The 19,676-nt window shown below is 36.9% G+C and overlaps 1 protein-coding gene across 3 annotated transcripts in view; it reads left to right on the forward strand.

Annotated features, from left to right (window-relative positions):
* SRBD1 (S1 RNA binding domain 1) overlaps positions 1-19,676 on the forward strand; it is a 200,271-nt gene that overhangs the window by 167,903 nt on the left and 12,692 nt on the right. The window contains exons 17-19 of one of the 3 annotated variants that reach the window (XM_025868898.2): positions 2,510-2,616; positions 3,812-3,988; positions 7,244-7,426. In XM_025868898.2, coding sequence (XP_025724683.1) covers positions 2,510-2,616; positions 3,812-3,988; positions 7,244-7,426 — 467 coding nt within the window. The remainder of the gene's footprint in view (positions 1-2,509; positions 2,617-3,811; positions 3,989-7,243; positions 7,427-19,676) is intronic. The other 2 variants (XM_025868899.2, XM_025868901.2) reach the window with 2 other exon arrangements.

A 19,676-nucleotide genomic window follows, 5' to 3' on the forward strand; every position in this document is an offset into this window, starting at 1 on the left:
ATTCCATGTTGAGAATATGTGCAACACACTTGATATGGTCTATTTCTTTCTTGACTTTTTTATGCTGGTGGCAAGCCAAATTAACTTTAGGACCCTCTAATTGGTCAGAACCCTCAGTTTGAAAACCACTGATTTTACTGTTATCATCTGCTGGAGTGGGGCCAGCCTCTCCAAATCATATGGCCTTCCAGAGGTGGAGTAGATACAGGAAACACAGCCAGGCTTCTGTTTGGAAGGAGGAAAAGAGCGTTGGAGGTTAGAGGTAGGATAGGCAACCAAGATTGTCCAGCTACAGGGACTGCTTACTACTTACTTAGCTATCCCAAGCGTCTGGTGTGATGTGACATATGTGGAGTTGTTTGCCTTTATTCTAATGGCTCCCAACTATTACTTTTAGTTTTTCCTGTTTGTTCATAGTTTTGTCTCTTTCCTCAGATATTTTTCTTGTTGATATCATTGTGCTTGCCACTATGTTGTCCATCATCTCCTACCCTCTCATTTTTAAAAGCCCCCTTTTCATTTTGCTGCTTCTCATCTACTTAGACCAAGGAAAGACTATCCAGCTTCTTAAATGTTGTGGCTCAAAAGAAATCAGGCTCTCGGGGCACCTGGGTGGCACAGTTGGTTGAGCGACCGACTCTTGGTTTTGGATCAGGTCTCATCTCAGGGTTGTGAGATCAGACCCCATGTCAGACTCCACGCTCAGCATGGAGTCTGCTTGGGTTTCTCTCCCCGCCCCCCAATAATAAAATCTTTTTAAGAAAAAGTAATCAGGTCCTTAGCAAGGTCTTAGGTTTTTCTTTATGATCCTTTTCATGATTATGTTTGCTTATTAGGATTTTTAAAATTATGTCTGTGGTTTTTAGCTGTGGCCTAGATAACCAACCAGGTTATCTCTGAAATATAAAAGTACTCCTGCACCCTTCAGTCTTTCAGAACAAAACTTCTACTCTTATTAAAAGATAATAACATAATCACAATACCTAGGGACTCTATTTACTGTATGGTCTTCCTGGGAGTTTAAGGTTATCAAAATTAACCTTGTTTTCTTGAAACACATGGAGAAGGATGCTGACCCACAGTTTCACATGTGGGAACAACTAGAGGATCTTTAATTTTAGAATTATGAATAACATCAAGTATATTATGAGGTACTCATCAGTTAGCCAACAAATATTTACTTTCAAATACTGTCTTTTATAAATTCTAAGATGCACATTTTCTTACATTCTAACATTTCTGAAATCAGGATGCTTCTGAACAATTAATGGTGTCTTACAGTTGCTGTTGGCTTCATGGCAAATCCTGGTGTAGTTCCTGTGTGTCCTCAGTTGTTAATCTTGGAGTCATGACTGAACAGCAGACCCTTCACTGTTTTAGTCAACAAACTGTTGAACAGTAAAACATGTAAGGACCTTTAAGGAAAGAATAGTTTTGTTGTTGTCCAGAGTCTCTTCTGTTGATACTTACTTAAGATTAAGATAGAACCACTATCAAAGCTTACAGAATGAGCATCGGAAGCTTTAAAGAAAATCTCAGACACTAGAGAATATTACTCTTTCAGGAAATGCTACATTACTTAGGATCTTAAGAGAGTAAAAGACAATAGTGAATGGAAAAATTTGGACATCTAAGACTCTGAGTAAAAAACTTAGACCAGAAGATTTGAATGCTGAATGTGAAGAAATTTTAGGAATACCGTAACCAGTTTAGATTGCTTATATTTTCTTTTTTATCTATGCATGATGGATGATTTAAGAACTTTCTAAATAAGTCTAAAAATTCTTTCAGTTCAAAAAATAAAAATTTCAAGTAATAAAATGTTGTGTCATGATTTAATAGGCAGTGTATTTTCTTTCTTAGTGGTAAATAACAGTGCATCTTATAAGCAATAGTATCTTTAATGTGATGAAACATGAGACTTTGATTTGCTGTAAGACTTATTGTATATTAGTGTATACACTAAACTATAATTTACTCTCTCTTCTCCTAAGAAGAACTAAGGGATAATATACACATGTAAGTGAAGATAACACTGCCAGGTACTGTGTGAATGATGGAGACCAGTATGTCTCAAAGTGTGCTCCTGGAACCAGCAGCAACAGCATCACCCGAGAGCTGCTTAGAATGCACATTCTCAGGCCCCCCATCTAAACCTACTGAGTCAGAAACTCTGGGTAGGGGGCCTGGCAGCCTGTGTTTTAACAAGCTGTTCAGGTGATTTTGAGGGCAAACTAAGGTTTGAGAACCACTGCTCTGGTAGAATTCTGAGAAAGCAAAAATTACTGGCGCTGTTATATTGAAGTTAGGTGTATAAGTGATTTAGAGAGTAAGAAAACAGATTCCTTAAGTTCAGCTCAATTACATACTAACCATATGTTTAAGAAAAATGAAAAAATTTATTATGCTGTGTCTCAGCCAGCTACCAGTAATATAGGTATGTAAGAAATAGTCCAAAAACTGCATGTCCTTCACTTTGGGTTGACATTTGATCTTTGTCTTTTTTTAGCACGATGTATCTCAAACTTTACTCAAGGCAACACTGGACAGTGTTGTAGAAGAATGTGTCAGCTTTGTGGGAGTGGATATTAACATCTGTTCAGAAGTTTTGTTAAGGTGAGACACGAGGTCTATGGCTGAAGATCACAGAATCTTAAGTTTAACTGATATTCAGTTCAAATTTAGCTAAAATAAGGAGACGTGTAAGTTGTCAAGTATAGAAAATCTATGAGATCGTACATTGCTTGAGCTAATCAGTTTGAGGGGAAGACATCATTTAAGAAAAGAATTGTAACAATTCATATTATCATTTTTAATACTGCAAATCTAAAGTGAAGAACATATGGTAACCATTGAGTGCATTAGTGTTGCTAATAGAATTTAAATAAGGTTAACGTGGAAAAGAGCTGTTTCCCACCACATGAGAGTAGGTATTTTTCACCAGTTCAGTCTTGTGCATACATCTGTCAAAGCTGGCAGTAACCGAAAGATAAATTCTGAGGGTTCAAGCTATGGTTACCATATTTTTACCTTGATTCTGCAAGTCATGTATCAAAATCCTTATCGTACTGTAATCACATCTTATATGCTCTGTCCTCTTTTACTGTGGTTATAGAAGAGCTGCTTTTTTCATTCACAGTTTTGCACTTATTACACAAGTCTGCTGATGCAGCATGAAATTCTGGACCTCTGTAAAAGATCTGGACTCTTTTGCTTTGAGACTAGGATAGCAGAAAATATCCCTTACGTTTTAAGGTGTTGCTTTTCTACCACAGCTACAAACATTCCATAATTTTATGTATGGAATTCAATAATAGAATTAAAAATCTCTTAAATTGTAATTTTTTAATTAACACCAAGCAAACTACCTAGTATTACAGTTTTTATATTTTTATACTAACCATGACATTCATGGATAAGTACCTTTCTGTAGTTCAAGTCTTTACGTTAATGAGAACAGGCTGATTAAAAAAAATAGGGTAGTACAATGCAACTGTAGCTGTTGTAACTTTTGCTGCTAACTCACTTTGTAAACAAAACAGGAATAGGCAGAATTATTACTTGCTTCATAAATACAAGGAATGTGAATAGTATAGAACTGTGGGGAGCAGTTCTTTTTCTTGTACCAGTGTGAACCAGTTTACCAGCATCTTTATGAGAGCTACTGGTTTTTTCATTATTCTGCATTCTCTTGTCCTTGTCTCCTCTTGGACAACTCTGTCCCCCTTTGTCTCTTTTATTTAACTCCCTTTTGGAATACTATTAGAACTCTTGTGTCTGCCACATTACTCGTTTTGTTTACTTTTTCTAGGCATATTGCAGGACTTAATGCCAACCGAGCCAAAAGTATTATTGAATGGCGAGAGAAAAATGGGCCCTTCGTCAGTCGAGAGCAGCTAAAGAAAGTGAAAGGTCTGGGTCCAAAATCTTTCCAACAGTGTGCTGGCTTCATCAGAATCAACCAGGATTATATCCGAACATTTTGCAGGTGATTAGTAAAGTATCTGCTCAGGGTTCTGTTTTCACTCTCCTCTTTTACTATTGCCCCTCCTGCTTACTGTCCTCAGTCCTAGGTGTCCATTTGTTCATTCCTTCCTTCAACATGTGTTGACTCTCTAATCTTTGCTAGGCACTGGGAATCCAGCAGTGAACAAATCAACAAATTCCCTGCTCTCATGAAGTTAAATTTTAACTAGTAAAATAAATAGTTTCAGATGTGTAAATTATACAAATTAAAACAGAGATGTGACACTGTCTTGGGGAACAGTATGAGTTGATTACGCTTTATATGAGTTATTCACTGAAATGTTATTTGAGCCTAATTTTGAATGAAATGAAGGAGCTAGGCACACAGGGATTGGAAGGAAAGCATTCTACGCAGAGCATATAGTACATGTGCGGAGTCCCAAGCATGACCAAATGTGGTGTATTCAGGAAATGAAACTAAGGCCAGTGTGATTGTAGCATCCCAAGTGGGAAGAATTTGTACAAGATAAGGTGACACAGAGGACTTTACAGTGGCCACTTTATATTGACAGCTGTTTCCCTAAGTGTAGTTGGGCCTCCCCATTCCCTCCTCCCTGAAAACTGACCAAAGAATAATTATCAGTTGTGTAGATTAAGAACTAAATTCTTGCCCTTAATTGCTAATCCTGGTAGCACAAAAGCAAAGAATTTGGGTAAACTTCCTAAACATTTAACATCATGAAAGAATAGTGGGGTTTTTTTAAAGATTTATTTACTTATTTTAGAGAGAGAGAGTGTGAGTAGGGGGAAGGGCAGAGGGAGAGTGGGAGAGAGAGAATCTCAAGCAGATACCCCCCTGAGTGCAGAGCCTGATGCGGAGCTCAATCCCAGGACCCCAAGATCATGACCTGAGCCAAAATCAAGAGTTGGCTGCTTAACCTGAGCCACTCAGGCATCCCGAAAGACTAGTTTTTATGTATTTACTACTTTGGGACTACCTGTTTCATTCATATGATTTTTTTCTTCTGACAAAATTGTAATAGAGGTAATATGGAAAAATAATCTTTATTCTGTAAAAGACTAATGAGGGAAAACCAGCCCTGCTGGATGATGATAATAATAATAATAATACAAAATTATAGTTACATAACCATTTAGTTTTAATGTAGAAATGGAAGAGAAGAGAGTCTGAAATTCACCAAAACACAGGCAGAATTTAGTTTATGATAAAGAAGTTTCAAACAGTGGGGAAAATTGATTAACTGTCCAAGAAGCAGTCTTGCGACAACTGGCAGGAATTTGATATGCCTAGGGGAAGCTCTAGTTCCACCTTATATCTTATACCCAAATACAACCCAGATGGATCATAGACTTAAATAGAAGTAAAAGTACCAGAAGAAAACATGGGTAGGTTTTGCAGAACATCGGACAACAAAACCTAGAAGCTGGAAATAAAAAACAATTGATAAAATAATCCCATGTTTCTTAGTTTATATGTTTTTGGAACACTTGGTTAGAAAATTCACACAGTATAAAAAAGAATAAAATGAAAAGTAAAGGGCACCTCAACCTCTCACTTCAAAATAGTTTCTTACATATTGCTTTCTGAAAGTAAATTTATACTTAGATCAACTTGTATCTTTATTATTTAAAAATGCATATAGTAGGGATTGTGCTGTCCAACTATTTGAAACTTGCTTTATTTGTTTCAGTAATATATCTTGGACTTCTTTCCACATATTACATATAGATGTATGTCATTATATATAATGTCTGCATAATATTTAATTTATGGGTGGGCCATAACCTAATGTAATTGGTGCTGTATTGGTGAACATTTGGGTTGTTTTTAAAGCCGTATGTTTTTTCAGCTGATAATGAAGTACTTGAAAATTCATGACTGTTACATCTTGATAGGTCATACCTTTATTCAGAATGGACTACTGCTATCTCATTGAGTGTTTTTTGCTTTGAAATCTATTTTGTTAGCAATGTTGCTACGTTTGCCTTTTCAGTATGCTTGGTATTTTTTTTTATTTTCAAACTTTCTATGACATTTAATTTTTGATACGACTCTTATAGACCAGTAGATTTCATGGTTTTCAATTTTATATTCATACCTTCACATTTATTGTATTTATTGATACGTTTGGGCTTAATCTTATATCTATTATATATTTTCTCATCATCATGCTTTCTGATTTCCTTTCATGCTGTTTGTTAGATTTCTCAGCTAACAAGTTTTCCCACCTCATTTTTATCTCCCCTTAGTGATTGCAAGTCGTATGTCTTTTATTCTGGTGATTGTCCTTAAGTGTCATTTGGACTGGCTTCTGCAGTTAATAGGTGTCTCTGTCCTCCTCCTGGAGAAGACTAGCACCGTAGGACTTTACCCAGCCTTCTTCTCTTCAACTGTATGTCCCATGAGGAGATGACCTGGGATTTTAATTTTAGTTTCAGACTTCCTTTATATATATTTCCATAAATCATGAGCAGTTAATAAGTTTTTATAGTCTCTGTGCCCATCACTGTTTCTTGTAGCCCCCATTATCACTTTTCTTGAACTTGTTGTTTTTGCCAGGAGTATATCCTTAAGAAATTCTTTTCAGAGAGGGTATATTATATGGGTTATACTTTAGTCCTGACATGTCTGAAAATGATTTTAATTTACCCTCCTATATGAATGCTAGTTTGGTGAGATATATGATTCTAGATTCAAAATCATTTTCTCTCAGAACTTTTAAGATAACTGGTTCACTGTGTTCTGGCATCTGATGTTTATCAATGAGAAATCTGATGCCTGTCTGATTCTAGTTCCTTTTGAGGTAATCTGTTTTATATTTCTCTCTTGATTTTAAATCATATTTTAAAGTTGCCCCACAATATGTCAAACCTGAGTCGTTTTCCATTCATCCTATTTTGTACTCAGTAGGTTCTTTTAATTTAAGAACTTGTAATTCTCTTCAGTTCTGGGAAATCATCTTCTCTTTCTCCTTCTCTTTTTTTTTATTTAATTTACTTACCCTCGTTTTTCTCTCTTCTCTTGTAAAATGCCAATTATACAGGCTGAATCAGGATTGTGTTTGGCTTTAAGTAACAGGAAACTCTATTAATAGTGTTTAAATAAATACGTGATAATTTCTATGAGACGAATGGTCAGACTGTGGGTGCTGTTTGTGTGTATTTGCAATGGCAGAGAAATAAACACATTTTAAACACTTCGTTTCTTCCCAACCTTCCCTCCCCTCCCACTCCTTGACTTTTTAAATGGTTACAGTAGTCAGCAAACTGAATCTGCCGGTCAAGTTCAGGGAGTTGCTGTGACATCTTCAGCAGGTGTTGAGGTCACAAATGAGAAGCAGGGCAAGAAGAAGAGCAAAACTGCAGTGAATGTTGTGCTGAAGCCAAATCCTTTGGACCAAACTTGTATTCACCCGGAATCGTATGACATAGCAATGAGGTAAGTCTGAGGCCCACGTGAGAATGCTCCGCGGCCAGAGTGAGTTCCCTACAGCAAATGGCCTTTGTTTTGGCACAATAGAGATTTAAAAAATATGACCATGTTTAACATGACAACATTTTTCAGAAGTTCCACATTGCTGAGTTATGTGGCACATTATTTTATTTCAGTGAGGAATGAAACCATTATTCCTGGAGCAGTGTCAAGCTAATAAACCCTGGTACTAATGGTGAAGTGTGTGTAATGGAAATTGCATGGCACTCTCCTCTGTTTGTTTTGGAAATTAACGAGACACAAATGACTAGCACCTGGCCTAAAGCTTGTGCTTATCTAAAGATAAAGCCCTTTTGAAAGTAAACAGCCAACTCTCAGATTTCTTAAGAAATATTGCCCTGCAAAGTTATTAGAGTCTAAGAAATGATGTACTTTTAATGAGCATACATTACACAGAATGATGTGGGGGAGGTTTTTTGAGTACAAGGAAAAGTTTAATGTAAGGCATTAAAAGAAAAAAAGTTTTAATACCACATTTAATTAGTTAAAAAATTTTAATTAGTTAAAAAACAGTGTCTTGCTACATCACTAAATATTTTAAGACTTGGTGAGTTAAATGACAGTGGGTTTAAAAATAGTGAATATTTTAACTTCCACTGGATCTAGAGATTTTTAGCTTGTTTTGAAAAAGTTTCTATTTGATTATTTTAATAAATGTAATTTGTTTCCTTTTATTTATTTATTTGAGAGAGAGAGTGTATGGGAGGTGGGGGGGTGGTAGGGCTAGAGGGAAAGGGAGAGAGAGAATCTTAAGCAGATTCCACACCCAGTGCCGAGCCCGACGTGGGGCTCGATTTCACGACCCTGAGATCTTGACCTGAGCCGAAACCAAGAGTCAGACGCTTAACTGACTGAGCCACCCAGGCATCCCTTGTTTCCTTTCTTTTATTTTTATTTATATATTTTTTTAAGACTTTATTTATTTATTTGACAGAGACAGAGTGAGAGAAGAAACACAAGCAGGGGGAGTGGGAGAGGGAGAAGCTGAACAGGGAGCCCGATGCGGAGCTTGATCCCAGGACCCTGGGAACATGACCTGAGCTGAAGGCAGATGCTTATCTACTGAGCCACCCAGGCGCCCCTCCTTTCTTTTAAAAGTGTTTAAAATTATAGACTATAGCACATCATAGAGCACTTGGGAAATAGAAAAAAAAGAAGTAAAGAATAATACTCTGCCAACATCAAAACAGTGGTACCTGTTTTTCCCCTAGGATTTTGTCATAGAAAAATTTAAACATAAAGAAAAATAGAAGAAAAAAGTTTACAATGAATTCCTATGTACCCACACCTAGATTTTAGTATTAACATTTTACTATGCCTGTTTTCTACTTACTTATCTGTCCATCTGTTTGTTCATCAGTCCATCTTATTTTATGCATTTCAAAGAAAATTGCAGATATCAGTATACTTTCAGCTAGTACTTCAGGATACATATCATTAACTGGAATTCTATAATTCTTAACAGTATTTTTTCTTCTGAGGTAAAATTCACATACAATTAAATTTTAAGTGTGTATTAGCTGAGTTTTGGCAAATAAATACCTACATCAGTCTAACCCAAACCCCTCTCAAGATTAAAAATAACAAAACAAAACAAAACAAAACCTTGCCATCATCCTAAAATCTTCTCTTATGCCCCATCTTAGACAATCCCTGCCCCAGCCTCCTGGAGCTAACTGCATGTTTTAATTTGTTCTGCCAAAGAATAGTTTGCCTCTTCTAGCGCTTGCTATGAATGATACCATACGGTTGTACTTTTGTGTAAGACCTCTTTCAGCATAAAGTTTAGAGATTTTTATCTATGTTGTAACAAGTATAAATAGCTTGTTTCTTTTTATTGGCTAGTATTTCATTGTATGAATAGACCACAATTTATTCTCCTTGTTGAAGTACCTTTATACATTTCCAATTTTTGCCTTTTATGAGTAAAGCTGCTATGAACATTCTTGTACAGTTTTTGTTGATGTTGACATTTGCTTTCATTTTTCTTGGAAAAATACTTAGGAGAGGATTTGCTGGGTCATAAGGTAGGTGGATATTTTAGTTTTCTTAGAAACTTCTAGACTTTACTCCAATATGGTTGAACCATTTTACACTTTCACCAACAATATATGAGTTCTGGTTACTTCACATCTTCACCATTATTTGATGTTAGTCTTTTTAATTTTAGCCATTCTCATGTGTGTGTGGTAGTATCTCTTTATGGCTTTAATTTGCATTTCTCTGGTGACACTGAGCACTTTCTCATGGCTTATTGGCCATTAGCATACCTTCTTTTGTGAACTCTGTTCATATCATTTAGCCATTTTCTGATTGAGTTGTTTACATTTTTATTAATGGGATGTGGGCATTTTTTTAAATGTATTCTGGGTTCTAGTTTTTTGTCAGTATATGTTTCACAAATAACTTGTCTCAGGTTGTTGTTTACTTCTTTATTTTCTTTTTGGTGTCTTTTGATGAGCAGAGGTTTTGAATTTTGGCAGTGTCTACTTTATCAATATTTCTCTTTTATAGTTATTGCTTTCTCTGTCCTGAGAAACTTTTGCCTACCTCAAATCATAAATATATTTTTCAGTGCTTTCTTCCAAAAGCTTGGTGGTATCAGCTTTTGCATTTAGGTCTGTGATACACCTGAGGTGACATTTCATGTATGATTCAAAATAGGGGTCAAAGTTCATTTTCTTTTTCCATTATGAACATTTACTGATTTTGGCACCATGTTAAAAAAACAACACAACTTTTCTTTTTTTACCCATTGCTCTGGTGACTGTTGAAAATCAAGTGACTGTGTAAATGTGCATCTATTTCTTTTTGTTCCATCAACCTGTTTATCAATTCCATACTATCTTAGCTTTACGCCGAGTTTTGAAGCAGATAGTGTAAGTCCTCCAACTGTTTTTTTTTTAAATATTGCTCTGACTATTCTAGATGATTTGCATTTTCCTATATATTTTAGAATGAGATTATCAATTTTCATTAAAAAAACAAAAAACCTGGTGAGCTTATGATTGGGATTACATTGAGTCTGTAAGTGAATGTAGGAACAGTAGATGTCTTCATAATACCTATTGAGTCTTTTGACCATGAATTTCTATCTTTTCACTTATTTTGGTCCTTCCTCTCTCTCAGAAGTGTTTTAAAATTTTCATGTACAGGGCTTGCATTGTCTCTTATTAAATGTATTTTATATTTTTCAACATTATTATAAATGGAATTTTTTAAATTTGTTGCTAATATGTAAAAATACAATTGATTTTTGCATAGTAACCTTGTGTCTGTCAGCCTTGCTAATTCACTGACTAGTTCTAGTAGGTGTTTGTAGATTCTTTAAGTTTTCCTGTGTAAACAATTAAGTTATCAGCAAATAGATGAAAGCTTTACTTCTTTTTTAATTTTAATGCTCTTTATTTCTTTTTCTTGCTCATTGCAATGTCTAGGGCCTTCAGTACTGTATCGAAGAGTAGTGAGAGTGGGCATCGTTGTCCTGTTCTCAGTCTTAGCACATGGTCCTCATTTTTTTAATATAAAAAAATTATGATCTCATAGTAATTATGGTAATGTTTGTTATTTGAGAAGATGCATATGTGCTACACATGATTTTATACACATCTTGCAAAAACTGACATCTCTTTGGGTACTAAATTAGCATTTTGTTACATGCAAATCAGTGCCTTTTTTTCAATGTCTTTTTTAATGTACATTTTTGTTTGTTTTCATAATATAGTTCTAATATAGTTCATAAATTTTTCAACTTGCTAATATAAGCACAAATTTTTTATTTCTGCATATCTCTCTTTTTTAAAAAGCTGAGTAATATTCCATCACATGATTGAACTGTAATTTATTAATAGCAGTACTAGTAGTGGTTCCTTATGATGGATTCCTAGAAGTGGAATTACTCTTCCAAAGGGTTTGAGAGTTTATGTGGCTCTTGATATACATTGCCAAGTAACGTTCTAATTTATAATGCCACCAGCAGTGTTGAAGCTTAAGAGATCTTGAATTCTTCCTGTTAAGCAGGACTTTTCTGCCAATTTTTACACTTTCTGCATGTGGAGCATAAAAGCCCTACCAGTAACTTCACCCTTCTGTATGCTTCCTTTGGGAGCAGACTTGTCTCTCAGGAGGGTACTACAGACTATTTCATGGGAAATTTTGTTTACATGAAGTTCTACTCTCAACCTTTAAAACCTGGCAACAGAACTAGCAATTTATCTAATTAAACTTACCATCCCCATTATCCACCTTGGAACTGTGATAGTCCTTTCTGGCTTTTAACATACTTAGTATAGACATCATAGACATCGCTCAAGATAGGTAGTTCATACTTTCATATAGTGTTACACAAGTGTCTTTCCAAGGAAAAAAAGCTCACTAAGGTTATGATTAGTCATCATTGGTTTGACCTCAGTTCTATAAAAGTAAGTTCCATTGCAGTAAAGTTCATTTTTAATTACATCAGAAAACCGGTAGGAATGTAGTGGCTTTCATGCTCCCCTACCATAATGTAACTCCCAGAAATACGCCAAGTTGTGAAGCCATTAAGTCTTTTTACTTTTGTATTTATGGTATTCTCTCTCACATAATATTTTAGAAAATTGAGGTCATGATATTTTTTAACCTGAGTTAGAGTCATTTAGTGGTTCTTTAAAAAGTTTACCTTTTTAAACTATTTTTATTATTTTTATTACTTTTTTTTTTAAGATTTTATTTATTTGACAGAGAGAGACACAGTGAGAGAGGCAACACAAGCAGGGGGAGTGGGAGAGGGAGAAGCAGGCTTCCCGCGGAGCAGAGAGCCTGATGCGGGGCTCGATCCCAGGACCCTGGGATCATAACCTGAGCTAAAGGCGGACACTTAACGACTGAGCCCCAGGTGCCCCTTTTTTTTACTTTTTTAAAGTTTTATTTTACCAGTTTTATTTACATGTAGAGATTCTCTAGTAATATTAAAGTGCTTTGTTGTATGAGCTGGAATTTTTTCTCATCTGTTTACCTTTTTTATCTCCTTATAATGCTATTTTGTTTTTGAAATATGAATGTTTAGTTTTTATGAAGTACACCTTTTTTTGCTTTATGCAAGTTGTCCTTCTCTTAAGATAACTAATCTCAGATCAATTCAGTATTTCCCATACTTTCATATTCTTTATGGTTTTGTTTTTTACGCTATGAATTTTATAGTTGATGGTTTTATTTATTACTTAGAATGTACAGAACACTGTGGTAGGGCCTGAAGAATATAAAAAATGAATAGAGGCACTTCATGCTCTCAAGGAATCTATCAAAGTAGGCTAAAACTATTACAAAAAAACATAATAGAAATCAGTAGTCGGTGCCCTTTGTGAAACACAAAGTCGTTCACAGGACAGAGAGGTCATTTCCCAATGGGGTTTTCTTGTAAGGGCAAGGATGACTTGGAGTGCTTGAACTGAGAAACTGAAATGATAAACTGCCATCATCTGAGATGAAGAAGACTATGGTTGGAGCAAAGTTTAGGGGAGAGACCTGGAGTTGAGTAGAAGGCCTGTTAGGTTTGAGACATCAGGTAGGCAGTTGGATGCATGAGTCTGGAGTGTGGAAAAGCGACTGGACTAAGGATATAAATTTAAGAGTTCTGGGCTTATGCAGGTCCTTAAAGCCATGAGATGGGAAGAAATCACCACAGGAGTGACCCAAGTTTAGTTCTTCAACTTTTCTTTTCCCCCATTCCCTCCATTAACAGTGAGTTTCCACTTCATCCTCCAGTGTCTCTAGTATTCATGTTATTTTTGCCATTCATAGCCAGTTACTGTCTTTTATACCCTCCAACCTGTCTTTGGCCAACTGTAGTGCTGCCGTTTTAATATAGCCCCTGGTGAGAAGGGTCTGACCACTTCTCACCGACTCCTTGTGCAGTCATCTTAGTCTCAGTCACCATCATCTCCACCTGGATCACAGCTAATGCAATTAGTCTAATAGGTCTCCCTGCTTCTACCACTGCCTAGCCAGACAGTCTGTTCTTAGCACAATAGACAACTAGATCCTTTTAACATGTAAATCAGAGTGTGTCATTCTTCAGCATAAAACCCTACTGTCTCTTCCAGTTACCCTCAGAATTAAGGCCAAGTCCCTATAATTGCTCCCTTGCTCATTCTGCTCTACCCATGCTGGCCTCTTTGTTATTCTGTGAACATGCCACGTCTACTCCCACATTAGGGTGTTTACACTGTCCGGTGCCTCTTCCTGGAACACTTTTCCCCTGGATATCTGCACAGCTAACTACTTTACCTCCTTTATCTCACCAAGACTGCTCACATGTCACCTTGTTAACAAGGCCTACACTGACTACCCTACTTAAGTCTGCACGCCCTTACCTGTAAGCCTGGTAATTCTGATCCCCATTACTCTCTCTGCTCTTTCTCTTTTTTCCACAGCACTTTTCACCTTTATCATACTTTACAACTTATTTATTATGCTGGTTGTATCCTGTCAGTCTCCCTGAGAGCAAGGATCTTTGAATGTATTGCAAGATTGCAGAAGAGTACCTGGAATACAGCAGGCACTCAGAAGGTATATGTTTAATGAATGAATGAGTGAATAATTCTTTCAATACTAGCCTCGGTTAGTGGTGCCATTAACCATTCCCTATGGGACAAGAGAAGAAGACCAAGCCTTTTTATTTATTTGTTGTTTTGGGGCAGGGCTGGTAAGGATGAATGGGAGGAGAAGAGGGAGTTATAAAGGGAGGGAGAAAGAAGGATACAAGTTTTGGTTTTAGATATATTAAATTTGAGTTGCTAAAATATTCATGAGAATATCTCTTGCAGGCAAATGGAAAGGCAGACCTAGAGCTTAGGAGAAAGGCCTGGACTAGACATGTTGATGTGTAGGATTGGAATTATCAGTGGGAGGCGAGAGATAACGAGTCATGTGAGTGGATGCACTCATGCAAGGAAGCATGTAGAACAAGAGGAGAAGGTGGTTAAGGTCAAAAACTTGGAGGATATCTACATTTAGAGGGCCAGAGGAGGAAGAGAAGGCAGAGCAGATAGAATATGAAAACAGAAGTCATGAAGGAAGGTCAGTAAGTTGATGGTATCAAATATGGCAGAATGGGTAAGTGGTTTAAGGATGTGTTGACAATTATTGAGAGAATAATTTCAGAAAAGTGGCAGGATTAGAAGCCAATGTGTAGGAGCCTGGGGAAAACCAAGCAGTAAGAATTAGAGACAGATAATTCTTCTGAGAACTTTGGTAGTGAAAAGAAGGAGCCATGTGGTGGAAGTCCAGGAAGAGGTAAGATAAAGGGTGGTTCCTGCTTTTGGCTTGTAGGGAGCAGAGAATGGGGAGACCACAACAAATAATACATCTGTGGCCAAAATGAGAGGAGCAAGTAGTAGAGAACATGGTAGAGACAGTCATAACATTTTATAAAGCTAAAAGACCTTGTTCATTTAGCTGTCATTCCCCACTCCCCACCACCACAATTTGAGGTGAGACAACTAGGCCATAGACCACAAGAATGCCAAGGTCAAGAGTCCTTAATAGCAACCTGTGAGGAGTGAGGTGGGGAGAGAAACAGAATCAAGGAATGGAAGAGTAGTAGGGAAGTATGGGGCAGGATGAGTAAAGATACGGAGACATCTAAGGAAGGGGATTTTAAGGCAGCTTTGAATTTTTCAGTGAAGTAGGCAGTAATTAAGTAAATGTGAGAAGGCCCTGAAACAAGTAAAAGAGATTTAGAACAGAATGGCTTCAAAGGATTACTGAACGAAAATCTATCTGTAGCAATAGGTTTCTTAATCCCATGTTCCACTTAAATCTTCTGTATTATGGATTGTGTATGTGTTTTTCATTGACATTTCCTAAAAGCCTTGCATTATTCCTTACCCTCTCTCTCTTAAAAATACCTGCTGGCGGAGGTGGGTACATCTCTAGGATGAATATAATACTCCTGTTCTATACCCAGTTCTTTAAAATGAGAAGATGCCAAATGTCGTCACTATCAAGTTGCTTCATTTGAAATGCATGTGCCCTCATTCTGAAAAACAACAGAAGGGAATTCTTTTAATGCAATATTCAGGAAATATATCTGCAGCAGAACAGCATAAAATTCTACACACTCTTTGTGAAGAATTCATTTCCTACAGATCCCTTAATATAATAGACAGAGTTTCCTTTAATGGAGGAGGTAATGTTTTCTCCAGAGGAAAGGCAGAGTCTGATTTCAGCCATGTGATGATAGAGAATAACAGTCAAATCTAGCATATCCCAGGTACTCATTTCTTTATTTGTCCTTAGGAAGCACACATAACATGACTTGTTACTTTTCTGTGCTAACATACCATCTTTAAGGGTATGATATCCTTAATCTGAAAGATCATTATGATTACATTTAAATCTGGCTCCAAACTAGCTTTTTAATTGTGACCTAGTTAAAAGATCAGGCTTTGGAGCTAGTTAAGAGCTCAAGATCTGGAGTGCCGTATAGCTGGTTTTACCAGCTGAGTTATTTTAGGTAATTTACTTCACCCATCTGAGGCTCTGTATACCTTAAAAAGTGGGAGTAATAATATACCAGCCTCATAAGATTGCTGTGAGGTCAACAAGATCATGTTTCTAACGTGCCTAGTAATGAGGAGATGCTCAATGAATGTTTGTTGTTTTTATTGGACTATTAACTATTCCCCAAACCTGACCTGAGACATATTTTCCTGTCTCCAACTCTTTAAACATCACTTTTCCTCTTTCTACTGGTTGAAATCTTCTTAAAGACCTAGCCCAAATGTCACCTCCTGCATGAAATCTTACAAAGATACCTCTATCTGGAAATGAGCTCTTTCTTCTGTATACAACTTCTGTGCTTCACAAAGGCCACTTACTAATTATTGCCCTGTGTTACGGTTATTTGTAAGTTTTATCCTATTTTGGCTAAAAATGAAATGTCTAGCTTTATTTCAATCTAGATATTTTTTTCTCTAGCATAAACTGGCTGAGGTCAATGCAGTTGCATAAGCAAAATTGTTGATAGAACATCTAGAGCATCCTTTCTGCTGTTGCCTATCCCACAAGTTGAGTAAGTACTTATTTCAGAATCCCTGGTGGATTGAAGACATTTTCAGACCTCCCCAAATTGAATTCCATGCCTTCACAGAGCATGTGTGTCCAGAGCCTTCCTAGACTTTACAGACTAGAAAACAGAGACAGACCCTGAAAGAGGATTACTTTACTATTTTCTGTCATCATTTAGAAATTGTCACGATGTCCTCATGTGTGAGTGATTTCATTGTGTTAGGTATTATGGGCCATGAGGAAAATTGCTGCTATATTAGTAGAATGAAGTCCAGAAACAGCCAATTTAGGCGTTGCCACACCCCATGCCTCTTCTGTTTTTGCCATACCATTTTGGTTGATCAAGAGAGCCAAAGACAAGTATGTGATTTTTCCTTTTTCTTGAATAAGGTGCTAGGAGGTACTGCTTCATGCTGCAGATTATGCTGGTTTGTACATGTCACAGTGAGACCTGGCGTTCTCCCAAAGAATATCCTGCATTGAGAATTTGATTCACTTTAGATAGTTAAGCTTGAAAGTTGTTATGTTCTTGATTTAACTTGAAAAATTCTGGCACTCACTTTAATAAAGCATTAGCTAATATTTAATTGTTATTTCCATTTTGGCCATTATGAAGACATTTAAGAGACTAGTTTCTGGAAATGGTTAGTAGCCTGCACAGCAGGACTATGACACGCAGCACCACTCTGATGGACTAGGCAAAGGTGTACCAAGAATGATTTGTATCGGTAGCTGATGAGCCGTATTAGCACTACCATCTCCTTTATTACTGCTGAGGTACCCATTTCTGACCTTTACAGTCAGTGCAGAAAAGTATGTTTTCAGAGAGTAAACAACCATCAATTTAAAATTCAGGTCTAGGATGGGAATAATCATATAACATGACAAAATATTTACTTGGGGGGGGGATCTTCTATACAAAAGACCAGTAATGTTTATTCTTAATTTACTAAAAACTTGTGTCAAATTTTTAAGAACAAAAGTTGGTCAAAGGTCACAAACTTTGAGTTATGAGTTAAGTTCTGGGGATCGCATGTACAGCCTGGTGATCATAGCTAACAGTACTGTATTATGTACCTGAAAGTTGGTGAGTAGATATCAAATAATCTCACCACAAGAAAGAAATGGTAATTATGTGACCGGTTGGATGAGTTGCCATGGTGGTAATCATTTTGCAGTTATATAAATGTATCAGATCAACTGGTTGTATACCTTAAACATATAGTGTTATTTGTCAATTGTGTCTCAATAAAGCTGGAAAAAAAAAAGAAAAACAAAAGTAAAATTAAACCAATAGATACACAGGATTCTGTGATGAGATAAATGGATAAATGGATCCCAACAGTACTCAAAGCCTACAAATAGTTGGGACTAGGGTTTGGGAAGGCCCTGTAGAGTCCTGCCTTGCTCCCTGCCATAGAGCTATAGTAAGTCAAGCCAGACAGTGACAAGTGCCCGGTACTGAAGACCTTTAATGAGTGAGCACATCTTAACCTCTGTTTCTTGCCCATTCCTGTTAAAGGATTTAGCATCTCAGAACTCTTCTTTTAGAATTGCATTCAGAGGTTTTGTCACATTCTTCCCAAATTTAGCTTTCTGCCCAGCAAGGAAGGAAGTCTTTTGGCTAATAAGCAGCTGTAATGCAGGGAGTTTAGATTGTTGTTTTAAAAAACAAAACAAAACACAGCAGCAGGAGAACAGTGACATTTGCAGATTTGACATTCATAGTTTTGACTGAGAGCAACCCAGAAGGCACATGACTTGAGGTGATTTGTAATTTTTCTGAGCGGTAAGTCACTTAGCCTGCTGAGTATGCCTAGCACACCTCCACACATCTAAAATTCACCACGACTTGCTTCTGCATTCGCATGCCAGCTAGCTTCTGCAATGATAAAAACATGTTTCTTTGCGGGAAGCTTGCCTGAAAAGAAACCTGACTACAAATTCTGTAAAATCAATGAAGATTAGGTAAACAGATGTAAGAAATTATTTGCAAATTTGAAAGGTCTTACATTTTTCTGGACTTGCCCACAAGAGTTGGCAGCATTCGGACATGAAAATTAAGGCAGAATCATTGCTGGCTTGTGATAAGTGATGCCTTAGCATGTGTATCAGTCAGTTACTCCCCGCTGTATCTCCTGTGGAGCTATGATTAGAGAGCAATAGACTGCCTTTTCAGAAAGAGGCACAGCATCATAAAAGGGAAGCCAAACCTAAACTATAATGATAAATGGACAGATTATAAAGGTGATTTTTTTTTCCATCTTGTTAGTAAAGCCCAAAAACATCATACTGTAATTCCCAGGAAGTAGCATTTATCATATCTTCAAAAGTGCCTTCACGAAAGAGAAAAATGATGAAAGAGCATCTACCCACTTGACGAAACTGTGAGGTTCTTAGGAACTGACTGTCATATCTCATGTCTTACATGCTGTTCCAACGCCCCACCACCACCACCACCATGAAGTTTAAGGCAAGGCTGGTAGAGGGAACTAAGAAGTTGAAGAATCCAAGGTAGTGCCTAACTTTTCCCTAGCTCATTCTGGAAACAGTACAGTACCAGACATGTTCAAATCATACCTGTTTGATCTGGGAAAGTGATTTAACCTCCCTGTACCTCAGTTTCCTTGTCTGTTAAATGAGGATAATAATAATACCTATCTCATGGGATTTTATGAGTTAATATATCTAGAATTCTTAGCACCTGGGACAGAGTAAGCTATTGTTGTTGCTGTTAACTACTATTACTGGCTTGTTGTTGTTGTTAAGTTTGTTTATTTATTTATTTATTTATTTATTTATTTAAGTAATCTCTACACCCAACATGGGGCTCGAACCCACGACCCTGAGATCAAGAGTTGCATGCTCTTCCAACTAAGCCAGCCAGGTGCCCCCTTATTGCTGTTATTTTTGTTGAGATTGAGGAAGAGCTGTCAAGCTGAGCCATTAAAGAAAAGGGGGGTATGGTTTACAACTGTTGGTCTCCCAGGGAAAAATTGCTTTACCATGTGATCGGCTATAATTTGGGTCATTGAACATTGTTAATTAACGTTAACACTGGGTCTGGGGACTAGAGAAAATGCTGTGGTTTCTCTGTTGTGTGTGTGGAGCTGCCTGTTAGCACCCAGTGGAGGAGGAGTGGCAG

This window comes from Callorhinus ursinus, unplaced genomic scaffold (genome assembly GCF_003265705.2).
Source record: "Callorhinus ursinus isolate GAN/ISIS: 27379988/994484 unplaced genomic scaffold, GSC_fseal_2.0 scaffold10, whole genome shotgun sequence".
Classification (NCBI taxonomy): domain Eukaryota; kingdom Metazoa; phylum Chordata; class Mammalia; order Carnivora; family Otariidae; genus Callorhinus; species Callorhinus ursinus.